This window comes from Pelophylax lessonae (genome assembly GCF_965119305.1).
Source record: "Pelophylax lessonae genome assembly, chromosome: 9".
Taxonomy (NCBI): Eukaryota; Metazoa; Chordata; class Amphibia; order Anura; family Ranidae; genus Pelophylax; species Pelophylax lessonae.
The window spans coordinates 267,100,868-267,124,309 of record NC_138776.1 but is presented as its reverse complement, the minus strand read 5'-3'; the positions used below and the strand labels follow the sequence as shown (position 1 = coordinate 267,124,309).

Genomic DNA, 23,442 nt, shown 5'->3' with positions numbered 1-23,442 from the left:
AGAAGGAGGGGGTGTTACTGCTGGTTGAGTCCCTCTAGGAATGAGAAGGAGGGGGTTGAGTCCCTCTAGGAGAGAGAAGGAGGGGGTGTCACTGCTGGTTGAGTCCCTCTAAGAGAGAGAGAGGAGGAGGAGGTGTCACTGCTGGTTGCGGCCCTCTAGGAATGAGAAGGAGGGGGTGTCGCTGCTGGTTGAGTCTCTCTAGGAATGAGAAGGAGGGTGTGTCACTGCTGGTTGGGTCCCTCAAGGAGAGAGAAGGAGGAGGTGTCACGCTGGTTGAGTCCCTCTAAGAGAGAGAGGAGGAGGAGGTGTCACTGCTGGTTGGGTCCTTCTAGGAATGAGAAGGAGGGGGTGTCGCTGCTGGTTGAGTCCCTCTAGGAGAGAGAAGGAGGGGTTGTCACTGCTGGTTGAGTCCCTCTAGGAGAGAGAAGGAGGAGGTGTCACTGCTGGTTGAGTCCCTCTAGGAGAGAGAAGGAGGGGGTGTCACTGCTGGTTGTGTCCCTCTAGGAGAGAGAAGGAGGGGTTGTCACTGCTGGTCGGGTCCCTCTAGGAGAGAGAAGGAGGGGGTATCACTGCTGGTTGAGTCCCTCTAATAGAGAGGAGGGGGTGTGGTGAAAAAAATAAAGCTAAAACCATCTCCTTCTTAAGAACCAATTGAATTTAAAAAAAATCACTGGTCGTTCATCTTATAGACATGGCGAGATCTTGTATCCCTCTGAAATGGAGATACACGGATCCCCCTACGTAGAGGTGTGGATTGCTGGGGGCTAAGGAGATCAACGGAATGGAAGATCTCACCGCATCCCCGAAGAGCAAGGAAGATGAATTTTACTTGATCTGGTTTTGCCGGCACGATTTCAGTTTTTTGCAGGAATACTGTAATTGCCTTGAAACTCTTCCTGAGCCTACCAATAAAACTTTAGAAAGACGTAACGAGGACTCCTAAAAAAATGTTACTGAAGTTGGTGGGCCTCTTGGTTGGTGGGAGCCATTAGAGAGGAGTCTGAACCTGGTTCTTTCCACTCTTTCTTTCCTGCCCTCCAAACCCCTTTATCATTTTCCTTTTTTCTCAATGCATGGATCCCCCTACAGTGGGTGTGTTAATGAGATCAATCCAATGGAAGATCTCACCGCATCCCAGAAGATGAATTTCTTTTGACTTAGTTTTGCCAGCATGATTTTAGTTTTTTTACAGGAATATTGTAATTACCTTGAAACTCTTCCTGAGCCTACCAACTAATCCTCAGGGAGACGGAACCAGGAATGTTACTGAAGTCGGTGGGCCTCTTGGTTGGTGGGAGCCATTGGAGAGGAGTCTGAACCTGGTTCTTTTCTTCCTGCCCTCCATACTTCTTCTTTTTCCTTTTCCCTCTTTTTTTTTTTCTCAAACAGCCTCTATATTTATTGAAAACTCAGTCCACATTGTCAATATGGGAAGTCCTATTAAAAGGGCACACGCCAGCCGTACGTGTTCTACAAGGACCTCCGACCTATTTACTGTGCTTTTTGACTATTTAAGACGTGCCTCCCTTTTTACGGCAAACCTGTGACAAGTTACAATAAGGTTTTCCCTCACTGGTTATATCATACGTTGTCTTGGAATATATTTTTTTTCTTTGTGGATTGTATAAATAAAGAATAATACAAAAAGAAAAACTAAAGCTATCAAATTCGTACCAATTGGCCAGTGTCACACCTGTTTAATAACATCATTTGAAGTCTTCTTTTTTCGCAGATTTACACTGCATTGTCTCAAAATTTTAATAAAATGTTAAAGCAGAGAGCACAAAAATGCTTCAAAACCACAACCCTGTAATAAAGGGGTTACTGGGTGAAGAGAGATATAGAGGTAAAAAGACAGGAAGCACGTCTCTCCGGAGGGATCGTCAAAGCTGGACTTTAGGCCAACATAGGGCTGTTTAAATGCATTGGGGCCCCTATGATTATCCTGCATTGCATCATACCTGCCAGCTGTCCTGGATTTGCCAGGACAGTCGTATTTTACTAAACTGTCCCAGGAAGCATCCCGTAACAGTATGACATGGAACATTAGTTCATCATGTCTGTGAATGGGTTAGGTTTGCTGCCAACCCATGCTCAATCTTATCCCAGTGAAGGAAATTCTGAGAGAGTAAAATTACATCACTTTTGTTTACAAATCAAAGACCTGACCAAAGTGGTGAGGAGGATACTTGGATATCATATGTTTTTGAGTTTTAAATAAAAAGGTCTCCTACTGTGAAGTCAGGTGATCATATGAGCATCACAGTGCCTCCCATGTGACTTCCTAAAACCTGAGAGACACAACATGCAGAAGATTCTAGAAGTCACCAAGAAGATGATGGAGCTGCTGACAGGAGAGGTGAGCGGTGCTGGGAATTCTGGGACATTATCCAGTAACAGACAAGGGATGTGTCTGGATGGTGACTGTATCATTGTGTGTGTCAGGTTCCTATAAGGTGTCAGGATGTCACTGTCTATTTCTCCATGGAGGAGTGGGAGTATTTAGAAGGACACAAGGATCTCTACAAGGACGTCATGATGGAGAATCAGCCGCCCTTCACATCACTGGGTAAGCGGAGACTTTATTGTAAGGCCTCTTTCACACGGTCCGCCTCCGTAGGCGGATCCGTGTTGCTCAGCGGGGATCAATCCGCGATCCCCGCTGAGCCGGCGGATGACAGCTCCATCTCCGCTTGCAGAGAGAGAGAGCGAAGAGGGAGGTGTCTCAGCCCCCGCTGCCCTCTATGGGGGATCGGATGAGAGCGGACCGCCTCTCATCAGATCCGATCACTGAACGGATGGAAAAATAGGGTTTCCATCCGTCCAGATTTCACGGACAGGATCGGATACGGATGGCAGCGGGTGTCAGCGGAGGTGTCTCCGCTGACACCCGCTGCCCCACAGAGCTGCATGGAGGATCAGATCCGTCCAAAAAACTGACAGGCGGATCTGATCGGATCGCCTGTGTGAAAGAGCCCTTAAGGAGAGAGCAGTACGGAGGATCCACCTAGATTCCCCATCATCTGATAAACACATAGAAACAATGTATTCAGTCAGTGTGTGTGTTTCCTACAGATGGATCCAGTAATGGAAACCCACCAGAGAGATGTCCCCGTCTGCAAATTAAGAAATCAGTTACAAGGGCATCTATTTCTTTTTTAGATTGGTGCATAAAGCTCATCATATCATATTGTAGGGCTCCTCTTAATGACATCATTATGTCTTTAATTGTAGAATCTGATATAGGTTTAGGTTGGCCTGAGGTGGGTCTTTATAAAAGACAGGAAGTCCCTATGGAAGAAAGGAAATGATGTCTGGTACAGATAGGAAGTGATGTCAGGTACAGACAGGAAGTTCCAGGTCATAGGTGAGTCAGGAGGAAGTAGAGAGGAGACATTGCTGGAAGTGGCAGCAGAGGAGGTAATAAGATATTATTTTATATTTACACCCAGTAACCCATCCGTCATGTTTCGTCCTCTTCCTCCATAGTCACTGTGACCTCTTTTATCTCCAGCAGATGATGATACGCACATATATAGTGTGGAAACCTAGATTAACCCCTTCAGGGACATAACATTCTGTACTTAGGGGGCCACAATATTCTGTTCATTTTGAAGATGTGTCACCTTCTCACCTTAGCAGTCTCTCCTAACGAGATGAGATTCCAATTCAGGCGGTACTGAAATCTGACTCCGATTTTCAGGATTTGAATTTTGGTGGAACTTCTAGTTGCATAGCTTTGGTGCTCACCCATAATGGCCTTCACACAGCTTTTGACCCTGGTCAGCAGCAAATAATAGAGATAGAGTGTGAATATTCCCACCCGTGACTATAAGAGGGGGTACGTGATCGGCCAATAATAGGGGAGGAGGTCGGACAAAATATACCAGGTATGAAGGGAGGAAGAAACAGGAAAACACTAACTACCCCAATCTACATGTGCCAATTCCCACTGGGGGCAGCATGCCTTTTAATCCCTTATATCATCATCTAATATTGTACAAAAATACAGTCCAGATAATTCTCTGCTAATTGTCTACATTGAAACCTACATAGATCACATGACCACATCAGTGACGATGGAGGAGGACCGGAGTCACATGACTGAGAAGATACTAAACCTCATTCTGGAGATCATCTACCTGCTGACCGGAGAGGTGAGGAGGATTCTGGGAGGTCACATGACATCACTCTTATCTCTATTAATAAAACACAGACCCGACCAGAGAGGTGAGGAGGATTCTGGGAGGTCACATGACATCACTTTTATCTCTATTAATAAAACACAGACCTAAGCAGAGAGGTGAGGAGGATTCTGGGAGGTTACATGACATCACTTTTATCTCTATTAATAAAACACAGACCTGACCGAAGGGGTGAGGAGGATTCTGGGATTTTAACATGATATTCCTATTGGTTCTCCAATACAGAGATTTCCTCTTCTGAAGTCAGGTGATCATATGACCATCACAGTGCCTCCATGTGACTCCCTAAAACCTGAGAGACACAACATGCAGAAGATTCTAGAAGTCACCAAGAAGATGATGGAGCTGCTGACAAGAGAGGTGAGCGGTGCTGGGAATTCTGGGACATTATCCAGTAACAGACAAGGGATGTGTCTGGATGGTGACTGTATCATTGTGTGTGTCAGGTTCCTATAAGGTGTCAGGATGTCACTGTCTATTTCTCCATGGAGGAGTGGGAGTATTTAGAAGGACACAAGGATCTCTACAAGGACGTCATGATGGAGAATCAGCCGCCCCTCACATCACCGGGTAAGAGGAGACTTTATTGTAAAGGAGAGAGCAGTACGGAGGATCCACCTAGATCCCCCATCATCTGATAAACACATAGAAACAATGTATTCAGTCAGTGTGTGTGTTTCCTACAGATGGATCCAGTAATGGGAACCCACCAGAGAGATGTCCCCGTCCTCTGTATTCCCGGGATTCCACACAGGAAGGTCACACCATCCCTCACCATCATCAGGTAGAAGATTAATAATTATTAGTAATTATGATTTATACACAGGCTTTTTTTTTTGCTTCAATTAATGTGTTGTTATACATTTTAGAGCGGAAACCTTGGTATCAAAAAAGAGTATAAAGATGAGGATGAGGAGTATGGTGTGATGGACATGTTTTCAGAAGAACCCAAGGATATGATGGGGCCAACTAGTAACAGAAATTCACTTGAGAGAAGTCCTTATCTTCTGTATTCGCGGGACTCCCCACAGGAAGGTCACACCATTCCCCACCATCATCAGGTGAGTGGAGTTGAGTGTTGGAAACATAAAGTGATTGAACACTCTGACATGTGGAGACGATGTGTGGACTCTACAAGATGATATTTTCTATGTGATCTCACATCATAAATACTTCTATGTTACAGATGTTATTTTCTGCCATTCTGTTGGTTTAGGGTGAAGATCTGATCATTATGAAAGTTGAGGGTGAAGTAGAAGAGACGTATGTGACTGATGATCAGCAATATACGGAGGAGGATGGAATAACGGGGACATTCATAGAGGAGGACACTCCTACAGGGATCAGCACAGGTGACCCATAATATCTCTGCTCTGTTTCTGCTCACTGATTGTTCCAGAGTAGGGCGGGAGCTAAGTAACATTAGCCAATGATAGGTTGATAATCACTAATAATTGAGATGGTCACTTTCCTGTACTGATACCCATCCTTGAATTCTGCTGGTAGTATTAGGTTATGTTTCATAACTAATTACAGTAGCACAGATATGATAACACACATTGAGCCTCTCTTAGGGTTGGTCCCTCTTCTTCGAGCAGATCTCTAATATTTATGGACAGCCTACTGACTGCAATGGTACCATCTGATTGGTGAATAGCATATCAATAAAGGCCAAGATACATACCAGGAAACTATGCACCATCTGATTGGTGAATAGCTTAACAATAAAGGCCAAGATACACACCAGGAAACTACAGACCAGTCAGCCTAACATCAATAGTATGTAAAGCACTGGAAGAAGTGACAAAGGACTATATCCAAGAATTTGCTAATGAGAATAGCATCATTTGTAGTAACCAACATGGATTTATGAAGGACTATTCTTGTCATACCAACTTTTTAACATGCTATAAGGGGGGTAAATTGTAATTTGGATAAAGGAAGGCTTGTGGTCGTAGTGTATTTAGATTTCACTAAGGCATTTGACACAGTACCCAATAAATACTCAATTTACAAATTAAAGTTTTTTTGGGCACTGATGATGTTTTTTGTACCTGGATAGAAAACTGGTTACAGGAGCGCGTCCAGAGAGTAGTGATAAATGGCATTATTTCTGAATGGTCCAGAGTGAGCTGTATGTGCAGGGTCCTGTTCTGGGACCAATTCTGTTTAATTTATTTATAAATGATATAAAGGTTGGAAAAAAAACTTCAATCTTGGTATTTGCTGATGATACAAAACTAAGCAAGTTATGCCCATGTGCCAGGTGAATGCAACCATGTGAATATATTCGGACCCTGCAGGTAATTGGAAATATAATGATGGCGGAACCCTCCAAGCACCTTCAGGATATAGAAGAATTGAGAACTCACCAGAAGCAGTGGATCTCTGTTGTCATATGCCAACAAGAGATCACAAAACGCTTATGGGATTTCCAAGATCAGGATCCACTGCTCCGGGCACTCTTCTGGGAGCTCCTGTGAGGTGGTCTCAAGCCAAATATAAAAACGGACTCCTCATATTGTAGTATTGAGGTAAATAAATATAGGTTTATTAAAAAAGAGTATAGCAAACTTGAAAATTGCCCCATGGGCATCATCCGACATGCTCTGCTAAACAGCGTAAAACAAATCCGGTCTCCCTGTAGTTCGCAGACCTGCAGTTTGCGGTTACCCGCACTTCCACTGAAAGCCGACCCGCTTCAGGAAGTGAGTAGAGTGGCGTGCGTTCCACGACAGGTTCAGAGCGAGGCAGCGTGCGTGTCAACTTGACGCGTTTCGTCACTACGTTGACAACATCGGAAGTAATAAGTGCCTTTTTTGCACTTTTTACTGAATGCACTTCACTAACATTGCGCTTTAGATATTTATTTGAATGCACCTTATTAATGTAGCACTTTATATATCGATTTGCACGATTATATATATTTATATACTGTATGTATTGATACAGGAAGGATCTGTTGAGACAAAGCACACTATTTTAATTTTATTATGTACGCTCTTATTTGCCCTTTAGTGGTTTCTAGTGGAATTTTGCGCTGCTGGAATTGAAGCTTTTTGCGATTCTAACATATAGACTATTACCTGTGGGGTTTGGTGCAGCAGCAATTTCCTTCTAGCAAGTTTATTTACATACTTCTTAAAGTGAAGTTCCACCCATTTTAATAAGTTTAGATGTATGTAATCCCCTTCAAAAATACTTTTACCAATGGAAACAATTTTTTTTTTTGCAAGGAAATACCTTTTTTTCTGCTTTATTCATCCGCACTTCCAGGTCCGGCCACCTATAGGCGATTACGTCACTCGGCAGCCCTTGCGAATCGCCTAGTGATGAAATCTCGCATTATTACACCGGCACCAGCTGTACTCGGATGTATTGCATTGAGTCCGTGCTCCGCCCCGCCTCTGCCCCGCCTCCTCTCAGTAAGCTCTATGGGATGTATTGCTTTGAGTCCGCGCTCCTCTCCGCCTCCGCCCCGTCTCCTCTCAGTGAGCGCAAACTGAAAGCATTACATCCCATAGAGCTCACTGAGATGAGGCGGGGCGGAGGCGGGGTGGAGCACGGACTCAATCCAATACATCCGAGTACAGCTGGTGCCGGAGTTATAATGCGAGATTTAGTCACTAGGCGATTCGCAAGAGCTGCTGTGATAAGTTTTAAAATGGGTGGAACCCCACTTTAAAACGAAGCAAGGCAATAACTTTACAAGAGGATTAAAGCGGTTGTATCCCGCTTTTTGACACTTTTACCTACAGGTAAGCCTATAATAAGGCTTACCTGTAGGTACAAATAATATCTCCTAAACCGGCACGGTTTAGGAGATATTTACAGTGCATGCAGCCGCTCGCGCGAGCGGCGCATGCGCTCTGAAGGTCCGGGGGGACCTTCAATTAACTTGCCGGGAGCTTGCCGGAAAAATCACTTCATCGCGGCTCCGGCCAATCAGCGCGCTGGAGCCGTCTCTTCCGGCCAATCAGCGCGCCGGAGCCGCCGAACCCGGAAGAGACGACGAGGGATCATGGCAGCGCCCGCATCGATGTCCGGGGGTCCGTGTCGGGGCTTCGTTTTAAGGTAAGTTAAACATAATGGGCTAGTATGCGATGCATACTAGCTCATTATGCCTTTGTCTTGCAGGTTTTTTTTTTTTATTTTTTTTTTTTCATAGGGTTTACAACCGCTTTAAGTAACTCTACAAGAAGACCTCAATAAAATAGAAGGGTGAGCAGCTATATGGCAGATGAGGTTTCATTTTGAAAAGTGTAAAGTAATGCACTTGGGAGCTAAAAATATGAATGCAAGTTACTGGCTAGGGGCAGAACCTCTAGGGGATTCCAGGATGAAGAAGGATCTGAGGGTCTAGATGACAGACTGAGCAATAGCATGCAATGCCAAGCTGCAATAAGCAAGGCCAGCAGGCTATTGACATGCATTAAAAAAGGGGATTCACTCCAGAGATAAATCTATGATTCTACCACAATACAAACTTTGGTTTAGCCACATCTTTGAGTATTCCGTCTGTTGGCAATAATTCAGACTCGCATGGCCCTAGGCATCAAAGTTCCTTCAGATATCTGGGAGCACACAATGAGACACAAAGACAGCAGGTACGATGTCACAGAAATGCTCGGCTTTATTCAGACAGTAAAGAACGTTTTATAGAGAAAGTAAAAGGGGAAGTCCCTTTCCAGAAGATTATACATAGCCCTAGGCATCAAAGTTCCTTCAGATATCTGGGAGCACTCAATGAGGCACAGAGACAGCAGGTACGATGTCACAGAATGCTCGGCTTTTTTCAAACAATGAAATAATTTTTATAGAACGAAAAAAGGGGAAGTCCCTTTTTCAGTATACTTGGCATTGAGTTATATAAAACTAGTTTCAGTAATTCTTCATCACGCGCTTCAAGGCTTCAAGTCATGTATTCACATATAATCACAATGAGAATAGGGAGTATTTTGGCACAAAATCAAGCTTATTCTAAAAAGCGGACCGGAAGAACATAACGTTCTGATAAGACAAAACAGATAAGGTCAGGAACATTTGTTCAGATAGGCTTTTAATTATGCTGAGTTTAGAGTTTTAATCACAAGATGGAGTCGAGGGAACAAAATGGAGGATAAATATTCCTTCACTGTCCAGTTCTGGGCAGGAGGAACGTCCTTAAAATGGAGAGAATCCAGAGAGAGGCAACAAAGCTAATGAAAGGGCTGAAGGACCTCAGTTATGAGGAAGGACTACAAACGTATTTTCCCTGCAGAAGAGATGATTAAGAGGGGATATGATCGTAGCATACCATACAAATCTTTGAATTGGAACTTTAGCATTCGGAGGAAACTATTTAAACTAATACACGTGGTCACACTATGAAGTTGGGTGAGAAGTGGTTCAATCATAAACTACGTAAGGGGTTCTTTAGTGTTAGTGTGGAAAAGATGTGACTACCTTCCACATCCTTAATGTGGTTGTGTAAAGAGCATGCACCTCCCATTCCCTATTGGTTCCTGTTCCCTTGACCTGTCTGGGAAAAGTAGAAATGATCTGGGAGGAGGACCAAAGACCCTATGACTGAAGAGGGTGTAGGACATCCGTAGAGAACATCTGCTCACTTATATCTACCTGATCCAGGTGGAATCTTGATTTAGGTGAACTAACTCTCTCATATCTTTGCAGCTGATCTGTTGATTTAAAAGTAAGGAACAGATCGCTGCTGATCTGTTACTGTTAGGGTGGTCCTTCTCATATCTATTGATCATATTTTATTTACTTCCAGGACACGCCATGGAAAAACCCTCAAAGTATCATCTTACTTTATCTCCAGGTTGTAAAATCTTTCCAGGACACGCTATGGAGAAACCTTCAAAGTATCATCCTACTTTATCTCCAGGTTGTAGAATGGAAGATGAGGACATCACAGGAGATTATGACGGGGAAAAGACAATGAGCTCAACTATGGATGGTGGACTTTACAGCGTGGATAGACCATGGAATCCCTCTGACTCTGAGCAACGTCGTACTGGTGCCGGAATTCAGATGGAATGTTGGGAAAATTTTAGCTCTGAATTAAGCCTTACTAAACGTCAGAAATCTCAAACAGCTGAGATGCCGTATTCCTGTTCTCAGTGCGGGAAATGGTTTCTTCATAAATCAACATTCATCAAACATTACAGATCTCACACGGGGGAGAAGCCGTTTTCCTGCTCTGACTGCGGAAAATGTTTTTCACAGAAGGCTCATCTTTCCAGACATCAAAGATTACACACGGGGGAAAAGCCGTATGTCTGCCCTGAGTGTGGAAAACGTTGTGCACAGAAATCAGAACTTGAAACACATCAAAGATCTCACACACGTTTAAAGCCGTATACCTGCCCTGAGTGTGGAAAATGTTTTTCACATAGGTCCTATTTTTCCATACATCAGAAATTGCACACTGCTGAAAAGTTTTCCTGCACAAAGTGTGGGAAATGTTATACACAGAAAACAGAACTTGATAAACATCAGATATCCCACACAGAGGAGAAGCCGTATTCCTGCCCCGTCTGCGGGAAACATTTTTCACGCAGGTCCAGTCTTTACATACATCAAAGGTTGCACACGGGGAAGAAGCCATATTCCTGCTCTGAATGCGGGAAATGTTTTACACAGAAGACCCATCTTATCAGACATCAGAGATCTCACACAGGGGAGAAGCCGTATTCCTGCCCCGAGTGCGGAAAATGTTTTTCACAGAAGTCCCATTTTAACGTACACCAGTTATACCACACAGGTGAAAAGCCATTTTCCTGCCTTGAGTGCGGGAAATGTTATTCACAGAAATCAGAACTTGTCAGACATCAAAAATCTCACACAGGGAAGAAGCCGTATTCCTGCCCTGAGTGAAATGTTATGCAAAGAAGTCTTATCTTGGCAAATGTTGGAGAACCCACACAACTCTTTATTAGTGTCTTGAGTGCAGGAAATGTCTTTTATATAATTCATATGTGCCTGAAGTTAGAATCTCAGACATGTATAAACCTCAGCACAATGATTTAAAAAATAAATAAACAGTTCCATTACATATGCTTTTGTGTGTACTGATATTATATATTTATATAAGAGTTTCTCAACCAGGGTTAGGTTCCTCCAGAGGTTGTTAGGGGTTCATTGAGAAACTTCTGCCTCTCAGATAAGTTCCCTCTCTACGCCACTGATCCTTTTAACTATCTGTAAGGGGGTAAATCTTCCCAATGACTACAAGTCTAAGGAGCACTCTTCCCATTGACCATCAAACAAATGAATCATGAGTTAGAGCATATATCATTTTTAGCAGGGGTTCTCTCTGACCGGAAAGATATTCCAAGGGTTTCTCTGTGCTGAAAATGTTGACCACAAGCCAATGGAGTGCACCAGACCTGTTAAAAAATTATCAAAATACGACACATTCGCTACTTATGTGTATGCAGACAGGAAATAGATGCTGATAGGCTGATGGAAATCTGGTGAAGAACAAAGAAATTATATCAATAAGTAGACATGTGCCCTACCGAATAATTTGTTTTGTTTCGTTTTCTCTTCATTCATTTTTTTTTTTTTTTTCTTTTATCGGATTATTTGTTATGATCAACATTCGTTACTTCGAATCATTCGTAATTTCGGATGCATTCGTATTCATTCCGTTCCATTCGTTTAGATGCGGCATTTGTTACTTCGGATAATTTGTAACTGTGGATGCATTTGTATTCGTTGCGTTCCATTCGTTTAGATGCGCCATTCGTTACTTTGGGTTATTCGTAATAATTTATCTCTCGCTCTCTCTGTCACAAGAGACTCAAATCCAACAAAACAGTCCCTCCGGCCCACCACACCCTGTCTGGACTCTGGATGGAATGCAGTCTAACAGAAAAACACACGAGGGAGTAAGGGACAAGCTAATTGGCCAAAGATAACACACTAACACTGCCTATCTAAAAATCAAATTAATCCGAATATAGCCAAAAGAAATACGAATGCATTCATTAATTATTTCTTTAAATTCAGCGATAACAAATAGTCAGAAAGAATGAAAATATGAATAATGAAATTATTTGAATATATTAAACCCGTAGGTTGAATTGTTTTTCATTGTTTTGTATTTTCAGGTTTTCGTTCTTTCGGACAATTGTTTTTGTACGTTTAGCACCCTCCTAGATAGGTGCTAGGTAAAAGCCTAGTTTTTGGCTCTGCCTGCTCATCAGGACAGTCTGATTGTTAGTTTTTTCTGTTGCATGAGTCCATGTGTGATTCACTTGGTCTGAGGGAGTGTCCCCACTGTGTCCAATATGGGAGCCTGTTGGACAGAGGAGGAAACCCAGCCAGTGACACACAGGCTTTTGTGGCTGTCCCAGAGGGTTGGCACAACAGTGGTGCATCCTGGGATTAGACATAAAAGCCAGGGGCACATGTGACAGGGCGTCTTTGGGCGGGAAGCCAGTTTCCAGAAGGAGGGTGACGGCTGTCTCTCCTCCTCTCAACAAGGAAGGTGGTCACAGGCAGTCGGCCTAGTGAGCCAGAGTGTGGTGTTGAGCCAGGAGGTCCAGGATACTGACAGTGGAGTTGAAGGCAGGGAAAAAAACGGAGCTTGCCAGGGGTCTGCCCAGGAAGGGGACCACTCCCGTGGGGTCAGTGGACAGAGGCTAGCACACAAGGGGGTGCCAAGTTAGACCCTGAAGCGTAACCTAAAGAATAGTTTACCTTTCAAACCTTCACTTCAGTGGCAAGGTGAAACAGCAGCCTTGCCACACTCAATACAGTTAGAAGTCATCAAGATTTGTGCATAGTTGTCAAGTTGGAGTATCCCACACATCCCTTCTCCCATCCCAGTTCTAAATAAAACACAAAAACCGAATCCCCTGGACTGTTCACTGTCTGAGCCAAGTACAAAGTGATAAGATTTTACAGACTGTTGCTATGGGTAACCCAGGGGAATCCAGTCTCAGCAGCTCCCTAGGGGGCAGTGCTACATACGTATTCGTAAAAAGAGTCTTTTGTTCATTCAGGTGCAACAAAAACAAATTCGTAACGAAACGAATTGCACATGTCTACCAATAAGTTGTAGCACATAAGTTGCTGGAGTAAAAGGGAAATAGATGCCAATCGAATGCAGAAGATCTGTTGATAAGAAAAAGAAACAGATGTTAATAGACTGAAGGACATCTGCTGGTAACTGTAATCCACCTTCTGGAGTCCAGGATGTAAAAATGTAGAGCGACGTGTGTCTGGTTTTATATGGTGGGCAGTGATGAGTAAGGCAAGAAGTGGCTGCGAATTCACACTATTCTCGGGGCTGCAGTTCTGATGAGCTCCAAAAGGAGGTGGTCTCACTTCTATCCAGACAGGAAGTCTCTATGGAAGACAGGAAGTGATGTCAGGTATAAATAGGAAGTTTCGGGTGAGAGTGAGTCGGGAGGAAGTAGCGAGGAGACATTGCTGGAAGTGGCAGCAGAGGAGGTAATAAGATATTATTTTCTATTTACACCCAGTAACCCCCCTCCGTCATGTTCCGTCCTCTTCATCCATAGACACTGTGACGTCTTTTATCTCCAGCAGATGATGATACACACATATATAGTGTGGAAACGTAGATTAAACCCTTCAGGGTCAGAACATTTCCCCATTTAAGGGGCCGGAATATTCATTTAGGAGATGCATCATCTTCTCACCTTGTAATGAGTGATGAGATTTGGATTGCACCAAAATCTGTCCCCAGTTTCCAAGATTTTATATTGGTGGAATTTCGAATTGATTAGCTTTGATGCCCATCCATAGTGCACAGCTTTTGACCCGGGTCAGCGGCCAATAATGGAGATAAAGTGTGGATAATCCCACCTCGAACTATAAGAGGGGGTATGGGATCAGTCAATAATGGGGGAGGAGGTAGGACCAAATACAACAGATTTGTGGAAGCAAGAAGCACAACAAACACGGGAAGTATCCCAATCTATATCTGTCAGTTCCCACTGGGGGCACCCTGCCTAATAACTCCTTATATCCCCATCCTAATATTGTACAACCAATCCAGTCCAGATAATTTGCTTCCATCCCTCTATAGAAAAACTCACATGACCACATCAATGAGGACGGAGGAGGATCGGAGTCACGTGACTGAGAGGTTATTAAATCTCACCCTGGAGATCATCTACCTGCTGACTGGAGAGGTGAGGAGGATTCTGGGAGGACACATGACATCACTCTTATCTCTATTAATAAAACACAGACCTGACCGGAGAGGTGAGGAGGATTCTGGGAGGTCACATGACATCACTCTATTAATAAAACACAGACCTGACCAGAGAGGTGAGGAGGATTCTGGGAGGTCACATGACATCACTCTTATCTCTATTAATAAAACACAGACCTGACCGGAGAGGTGAGGAGGATTCTGGGATTCTAACATGATATTCCTATTGGTTCTCCAATACAGAGATTTCCTCTTCTGAAGTCAGGTGATCATATGACCATCACAGTGCCTCCATGTGACTCCCTAAAACCTGAGAGATACAACATGGAGAAGATTCTAGAAGTCACCAAGAAGATGATGGAGCTGCTGACAGGAGAGGTGAGCGGTGCTGGGAATTCTGGGACATTATCCAGTAACAGACAAGGGATGTGTCTGGATGGTGACTGTATCATTGTGTGTGTCAGGTTCCTATAAGGTGTCAGGATGTCACTGTCTATTTCTCCATGGAGGAGTGGGAGTATTTAGAAGGACACAAGGATCTCTACAAGGACGTCATGATGGAGAATCAGCCGCCCCTCACATCACCGGGTAAGAGGAGACTTTATTGTAAAGGAGAGAGCAGTACGGAGGATCCACCTAGATCCCCCATCATCTGATAAACACATAGAAACAATGTATTCAGTCAGTGTGTGTGTTTCCTACAGATGGATCCAGTAATGGGAACCCACCAGAGAGATGTCCCCGTCCTCTGTATTCCCGGGATTCCACACAGGAAGGTCACACCATCCCCCACCATCATCAGGTAGAAGATTAATAATTATTGTTAGTTATGATTTATACACAGGCTTTTTTTGCTACAATTAATGTAATATTATCCATTTTAGAACAGAAACCTTGAGAATTATAATATTGGTATCAAAGAAGAGCATAAAGGTGAGGATGAGGAGTATGGGGTTATGGACACATTTTCAAAAGAATGCAAGAATATGATGGAACCACCTAGTAACAGAAACACACCAGAGGGATGTCCCTGTCCTCTGTGCTCCCGGGATTCCAAACAGGAAGGTCACACCATCCCTCACCATCATCAGGTGGGTGGAGTTGAGGGTCGGGAACATAAAGTGATTGAACACTCTGACATGTGGAGACGATGTGTGGACTCTACAAGATGATATTTTCTATGTGATCTCACATCATAAATACTTCTATGTTACAGATGTTATTTTCTGCCATTCTGTTGGTTTAGGGTGAAGATCTGATGAAGATGAAAGTTGAGGGTGAAGTAGAAGAGACGTATGTGAGGGATGATCAGCAATATATGGAGGAGGCTGGAATGACGAGGACATTCATACAGGAGGACACTCCTACAGAGATCAGCACAGGTGAGCCGTAATAAATCAGCATTGGACATCCACACAGAACATCTGCTCACTCATATCTACCTGATCCAGATGGAATCTTGATGGAAGTGAACTAACCCTCTCAGATCTATTGATGATGTTTTTATATTTTTCCAGGACACGCCATGGAGAAACCCTCAAAGGATCGTCTCATTTTATCTCCAGGTTGTAAAATGGAAAATGAGGACATCACAGGAGATTGTGGAGGAGAAAAGACAATTAGCTCAACTATGTATGGTGGACTTCACAGTGTGGATAGACCATGGAATGACTCTGAGCAACCTCATACTGCGAGAGATGGTGCCGGATCTCAGGTGGAATGTGGGGAGAATTTTAGCTTTAAATTGCGTATTACTAAGCGTAAGAGATCTCAAACAGGTGAGAAGCCATATTCCTGTTCTGAATGCGGAAAATGTTTTCTTCATAAATCAACATTCACCATACATTACAGATCTCACACGGGGGAGAAGCCGTTTTCCTGTTCTGAGTGTGGGAAATGTTTTTCACAGAAGGCTCACCTTTCCAAACATCAGAAATTACACACGGGTAAAAAGTCGTATGTCTGCCCTGAGTGTGGAAAACGTTGTGCACAGAAAACAGAATTTGAAATACATCAAAGATCCCACACACTTTTAAAGCCACATGCCTGCCTCGAGTGCGGGAAACGTTTTTTACATAAGTCCTATCTTTCCATACATCAGAAATTGCACACTGCTGAGAAGTTTTCCTGCCTAAAGTGCGGGAAATGTTATACACAGAAATCAGAATTTGATAAACACCAAAGATCTCATACACAGGAGAAGCGGTATTCCTGTCCCGAGTGCGGGAAACATTTTTCACACCACTCCGGTCTTTACATGCATAAAAAATTGCACACGGGGAAGAAGCCGTTTTCCTGTCTAGAGTGCGGGAGATGTTTTTCACAGAAGTCCCATCTTAACAAACATCTGAGATCTCATACAGGGGAGAAGCCATATTCCTGCCCTGAGTGTGGGAAATGTTATTCACAGAAGTCCAGTTTTAATGCACATCAGTTATACCACACGGGGGAAAAGCCATTTTCCTGCCTTGAGTGCGGGAAATGTTATTCACAGAAATCGGAACTTGTAAGACATCAAAAATCTCACACAGGGAAGAAGCCGTATTCCTGCTCTGAGTAAAATGTTTTGAAAATAAGTCTTATCTTGGAAAACATCGGAGAACCTACACAACCCTCACGGGTAGTGTCCCGACTCCCGAATGTAGGAAATATCTTCTATATGAGTTATTGGTGCCACAAGAGAAAATCTCAGACATGTATAAACCTCAGAACAATAATTGTAAAAAAATAAAATAAACCTTTCCATTACATTTGCTTTACTGCACTGATCTTCTGCATAGATCTTACATGGAGCCTACCTGCATCAATATTCCAAATAAAGCGCTGAAAGAAAAATTCCACACAGGGGAAAGGCCATTTTCCTGCCTTGAGTGCGGTAAATGTTATTCACAGAAATCGGAACTTGTAAGACATCAAAAATCTCACACAGGGAAGAAGCCGTATTCCTGCCCCGAGTGAAATGTTATGCAAAGAAGTCTTATCTTGGCGAGGACCTACACAACCCTCAATTAGTGTCCGGAATGTAGGAAACGTCTTCTATATGAGTTATTGGTGCCACAAGAGAAAATCTCAGACATGTATAAACCTCAGAACAATGATTTACAAAAAAATATATAATAAACATTTCCATTACATTTGCTTTACTGCACTGATATTCTGCATAGAGTTTACATTGAGCCTACCTGCAACAATATTCCAAATAAAGAGCTAAAATAAAAATGCCACACAGGGGAAAAGCCATTTTCCTGCCTTGAGTGCGGGAAACGTTATTCACAGAAATCGGAACTTGTAAGACATCAAAAATCTCACACAGGGAAGAAGCCGTATTCCTGCCCCGAGTGAAATGTTATCCAAAGAAGTCTTATCTTGGCAAAGATCGGAGAACCTACGCAGCCCTCAATTAGTGTCCCGAATGTACGAAATGTCTTCTATATGAATCCTTTGTGCCAAGAGAGAAATTCTCAGACATGTATAAACCTCAGAACAATGATTAAATTATTAAATGTATAATTTCCGGAATGTAGGAAATGTCTTCTATATGAATCCTTTGTAAAAAATGTGTGAAGGGTCCGCTGATATAAACCTTAAAGCTGCAACCAAAGATCCGAATACCCAATATGGAATATAAATTAAAAATAAATAAATAGTCTGGTGCGCTATAAATGTTAACAAAAATCCTTGATGTGTAAGAACAAAATATCTATGTGCACCTGGGATCAAATAACGTGATCACAATACATATCAAATAGGATAAACTTAATAGTGACTAATGTCCAAATAAAGTCCACAAACGTCCATAGGGCATAAAACACAAATCCGCAAGTGAAAATTAGATTGTGGATCCAAACGGGAACCAGTGATGTTCAATACAACTGCCGAATGAGGTGCAAGTGAATCCCACCACCTTTAGGGTTATCTCCTAACCAGATGGATAGAAATAAGGTGCAATGGACTCCCCAAAAAATGTAATCTCTGTATAATGGAAGTGATCCCACTACCCGATGAATGTTAAAGGACGCATGGATCTATCCCCATAGAGGACCTCCCTTCCACCAGCGACAGTAGACCAACTTGAGATATCTCAGAAAAGAACGTCTTTGGCTCCTGCACTTCTCCGTGATATTCCACAGATTAATCAAATGTAGCTGATAAGTCTCAGACTCCTCGTTCATAAGGTCATACGTTTCTTCAAATCTACAAATCCATAAATCCCCCAGCACCAAGGGGAACCCACCATCGAGGGAGATTTACAGCCCATAAGAGGGCCCAGGAGAGGCTGAACCTAGGAAGGCCACAAGGAAAGGTAATTGTTTTTTTTTTTAAAGGTGTCCGGAGCAAGGACGAAAAAAGATCTGTGTGAGATTTTTGATGTCTTACAAATCAGAACTTGTAAGACATCAAAAATCTCACACAGGGAAGAAGCCGTATTCCTGCCCCGAGTGAAATGTTATGCAAAGAAGTATTATCTAAGCAAACATCGGAGAACCTACACAACCCTCAATTAGTTTCCCGAATGTAGGAAATGTCTTCTATATGAGTTATTGGTGTATAAAACCTCAGAACAATGATTTAAAAAATAAAATAAACATTTCCATTACATTTGCTTTACTGTACTGATATTCTGCATAGAGCTTAGATGGAGCCTACCTGCATCAATATTCCAAATAAAGAGCTGAAGGAAAACAATTTTGTATCTGTGTGAATCCGTAATCAAATATCACCTCATTGGGGGTTGATTTACTAAAACTGGAGAGTTCAAAATCTGGCGCAGCTCCACATAGAAACCAATCAGCTTCCAGGTTCTATTGTCAAAGCTTAATTGAATGAGCTGACATTAGAAGCTGATTGGCTGCCATGTGCAGCTGCACCAGATTTTGCACGCTCCAGTTCAAGTAAATCAACCCCAGTCTGTTCTGTTAGCCACACCACCTGCTCACCTTTAACCTCCTTAGCCTTATTCCCGAGTGTGCCTCAGGGTTAATTTTCAGTACCAAAAGCGGTAACTCTGAGCCACACTCGGGATTACCCCACAATCACACTCACCTTCCCTGTGATCCCCCCGCCGTCCTCCCCTGCTGTCCTCCCCACCGTCCTCCTCTGCCGTCCTCCCCCGCCAATCTCCAGCCATCCCCCCGCCGTCCTCACACTCTCTCCCCGCTCTGTGCTCGGCAGATGCCGGCACCTGTCTTCCGGTTCCCTTCCCTGCGAGCGTTGGGACGCAGGGGGGGTGGAACTGGCTGCAAATTCAGAAATGTAAATACACCAAATGAGATGATAGAAAGCTGTGATCCTAACGGATTACACTGGATCATCCCATTTCACCACAGGATTTCACCTGGTGACTACCAGTGCCCTACCTGTGCTTTTCCAAAATAGAGAATGGAAAATAGAGAACGACCATGGCGTCCAAAAGCGCTTTTAGACAAACTGGAAAACAGCGACAGCGAAACGGAGATGCTTGAAGAACTGAGCGATAGCGATTGGTGGGAAAATTGGTCATCAGATACGGAAAGTGACGACAGCGACGATTCTGAAGTCTCTTTCTGGCACATCGCTTGTAGAATTTGGGAAGTATATCAAATGATTCTTCAGTCACGCGTGTGACTAAAGGCCCGTACACAAGCGCTGAATGATCGGCCGTCTTTTGTCCGGTGCTGTCGTGTAGGTTGAAAAGTGCTAAAGACTGCACACGAATTTTGTCGGCCAACAACAACCGACTGCAGAAGTGATGTCATGTTCTGGTTGACTTTCCCTGTGTTTTTTCTTCTCTGAGCATGCCCAGTCTTGCTCATCTGCTGTTTGTCGGCCGAATTCTGTACTGACTGAGGAACAATCGGCCGTTCTGTTGTTGGCCAACAAAAATTTTAAAGCATGCACATCAGATTCTGTTCGGCCGAAAAGTTGCAGTCGGTTGTCGGAAGCATCATACTAACAAGCCGACGATCGGACAGTGGCCAAATATTTACGGCCGACAATCGCTACGTGTGTACAGGCCTTCAGCTGTACATCTTGCATAGAGCTTATCTTACTCCGTTTAGAATATCGAAATATAGGCGGTCATACAACTCCTCCTGCCTTTGTTGCCCCCTGCAACCGGGTACGTTTATACATCTCATTTGGTCTTGCCCGGATATTCAGGCTTACTGGACACAGGTTATTAAGTTTTTGCACGATCATATGGGCTCCCCCTTACAGTTGGATGTTTTGCCCTGTGTGTTAGGTTTGTTCCCTGACTGTGACATTGATACATTTTTTACCATTTTTCTTCAGGAATCTATTTTTAGGCTCTGTTCACATGTTAGCGTATGGATCACGGGCAGAACCGCCGTGGTTCCGCCCGCGATCCGGAGATTATTGCAAATCGCGGGACGCCTGTGCGTTGCCCGTTGATTTGCAATAGACCCCCAAACGCTGAGCGATGTTGCCGCGATTTCCGCCTGCCGAATCGCGGTAATATCGCGCAAAAAAAATCGCGGGACGCAATACGATCCAAAGAAGCTCTTGTACTTTTTTGGTCGTAATGCGTCCCGCGATTTTTTTTTGCGCGATGTTACCGCGATTCGGCAGGCGGAAATCGCGGCAACATCGCTCAGCGTTTGGGGGTCTATTGCAAATCAACGGGCAACGCACAGGCATCCCGCGATTTGCAATAATCTCCGGATCGCGGGCGGAACCGCGGCGGTTCTGCCCGTGATCCATACGCTAACATGTGAACGGAGCTTTAGCGCTCGCAAACTTATAGCCAGACAGTGGATGCGTGAATCAGTCCCTACTCTTCAGGACTGGATCGCGGAAATAAATTCTGCTCTTGTTATAAACGATTGATTTATATACACAGGGGGTGTCCCAAGAAATTTGATAAAATTTGGAGTCGGTGGTTAGAGAGTACTCGTACATTTAATGTATACATTTTTTTTTTCATTTTATTTTTTCTGAAGTCTTTGGGGGATGGGTGGAGGCGGTGGGGCCGGGGTATGTATATTATTGTTTGGTTATTGCTCATAGTGACAGGATGCAATTGATATATCACCAGGGCGGGGTGCTGCTGAGTGAGATATTTATAAAATTGCATCATTGTACCTCTTCTTTTGTACAGTGAAGGTATATTTCGTTTCACTTATTTCACTTTAAGTGTTTCACAAGTGTGTAACTCACGTGTTAATGAGTCTTTGTATTTTTTATTGTATTTTCGCAGGAAAAATAAACTTATTTTCTATTAAAAAAAAAAAAAACATATGCTAAGAGAGTGCATGGGAAAAAATGAAATAGCTGCTAACAGGATGCAGGAGATCTGCTGCAAAAGGAAACAGCTGCTGGAAAGGACTATAGCTGCTAACAGGTTGCAGGAGATCTGCTGAGAAAGAAGGAAATAGATGCTAACAGGTTGCAGGAGATCTGCTGAGAAAGAAGGAAATAGATGCTAACAGAATGCAGAAGATCTGCTGGGGAAAAAAAAGAAAAAGTGTACATCCTGTGGATGGGTGGGGGAGGGGGAGGAGATCTGAGCGGAGGTGACCCCAGAGACCCGCTGTATGTTCAGGTTTTATTCCAGAGTCCCTCTGGGCTCCAATCACCACTGAGACCTGAGATTGTATCTCCTATGAGATGTCTATAGGGGGTGTGGCTTTATGATTTCCAGCAGATCTCCTGCAGACTATTAGCATCTATTTCCTTTTCCAGCAGATCTCCTGCAGACTATTAGCATCTATTTCCTTTTGTCAGCAGATCCCCTGTAGACTATTAGCATCTATTTCCTTTTTTCAGCATATTTCCTGCAGACTATTAGCATCTATTTCATTTTTTTAGCAGATCTCCTGCAGACTATTACCTCCTTTTTCCAGCAGATCTCCTGCAGATTATTAGTGCCTATTTCCTTTTTTTTCAGCAGATCCCCTGCAGACTATTAGCCCCTATTTCCTTTTTCAGCAGATCTCCTGCAGTTTATTAGCATCTATTTCATTTTTCAGCAGATCTCCTGCAGACTATAAGCATCTATTTCATTTTTTTCCCCAGCAGATCTCCTGCAGACTATTAGCCCCTATTTCCTTTTTCAGCAGATCTCCTGCAGTTTATTAGCACCTTTTTCATTTTTTTCAGCAGATCTCCTGCAGACTATTAGCACCTTTTTCTTTTTTTTCCAGCAGATCTCCTGCAGACTATAAGCATCTATTTCCTTCTTCAGCAGATCTCCTGCAGACTATTTGCATCTATTTCCTTTTTTTCCCCAGCAGATCTCCTGCAGACTATTAGCACCTATTTCATTTTTATGTTATATAAAGTGTACATCCTGTGGATGGGTGGGGGAGGGGGAGGAGATCTGAGCGGAGGTGACCCCAGAGGGAGGTGTGCTGGATGTTCAGGTTTTACTCCAGAGTCCCTCTGGGCTCCAATCACCACTGAGACCTGAGATTGTATCTCCTATGAGATGTCTATAGGGGGTGTGGCTTTATGATTACAGCAGATCTCCTGCAGACTATTAGCATCTATTTCCTTTTGTCAGCAGATCTCCTGTAGACTATTAGCATATATTTCCTTTTTTTCATCATATTTCCTGCAGACTATTAGCATCTATTTAATTTTTTTAGCAGATCTCCTGCAGACTATTAGCTCCTTTTTCCAGCAGATCTACTGCAGATTATTAGTGCCTATTTCCTTTTTTTTTTCAGCTGATCCCCTGCAGACTATTAGCACCTTTTTCATTTTTTCAGCAGATCTCCTGCAGACTATTAGCCGCTATTTCCTTTTTCAGCAGATCTCCTGCAGACTATTAGCCGCTATTTCCTTTTTCAGCAGATCTCCTGCAGTTTATTAGCATCTATTTCATTTTTTTCAGCAGATCTCCTGCAGACTATTAGCACCTTTTTCTTTTTTTTCAGCAGATCTCCTGCAGACTATAAGCATCTATTTCCTTCTTCAGCAGATCTCCTGCAGACTATTTGCATCTATTTCCTTTTTTTTTTCCCCCAGCAGATCTCCTGCAGAGTATTAGCAGCTATTTCATTTTTATGTTATATAAAGGGTACATCCTGTGGATGGGTGGGG

The 23,442-nt window shown here is 43.3% G+C and overlaps 3 protein-coding genes across 3 annotated transcripts in view; all 3 read left to right on the top strand.

Annotated features, from left to right (window-relative positions):
- LOC309564451 (uncharacterized protein) overlaps nucleotides 1–23,442 on the top strand; it is a gene marked incomplete at both ends in the record, with an annotated part of 75,688 nt that overhangs the window by 2,983 nt on the left and 49,263 nt on the right. The window lies entirely within an intron of this gene.
- LOC309562698 (uncharacterized protein) overlaps nucleotides 1–23,442 on the top strand; it is a 35,886-nt gene that overhangs the window by 1,616 nt on the left and 10,828 nt on the right. The gene's annotated exons all lie outside the window — the stretch shown is intronic.
- Nucleotides 10,053–11,125, top strand: LOC309562823 (uncharacterized protein; the record flags this gene model as incomplete). Its single annotated transcript, XM_082267137.1, has 1 exon — nucleotides 10,053–11,125. The coding sequence occupies one exon, from the start codon at nucleotides 10,053–10,055 to the stop codon at nucleotides 11,082–11,084; it is 1,032 nt and encodes a 343-aa protein (XP_082123263.1). The 3' UTR covers nucleotides 11,085–11,125.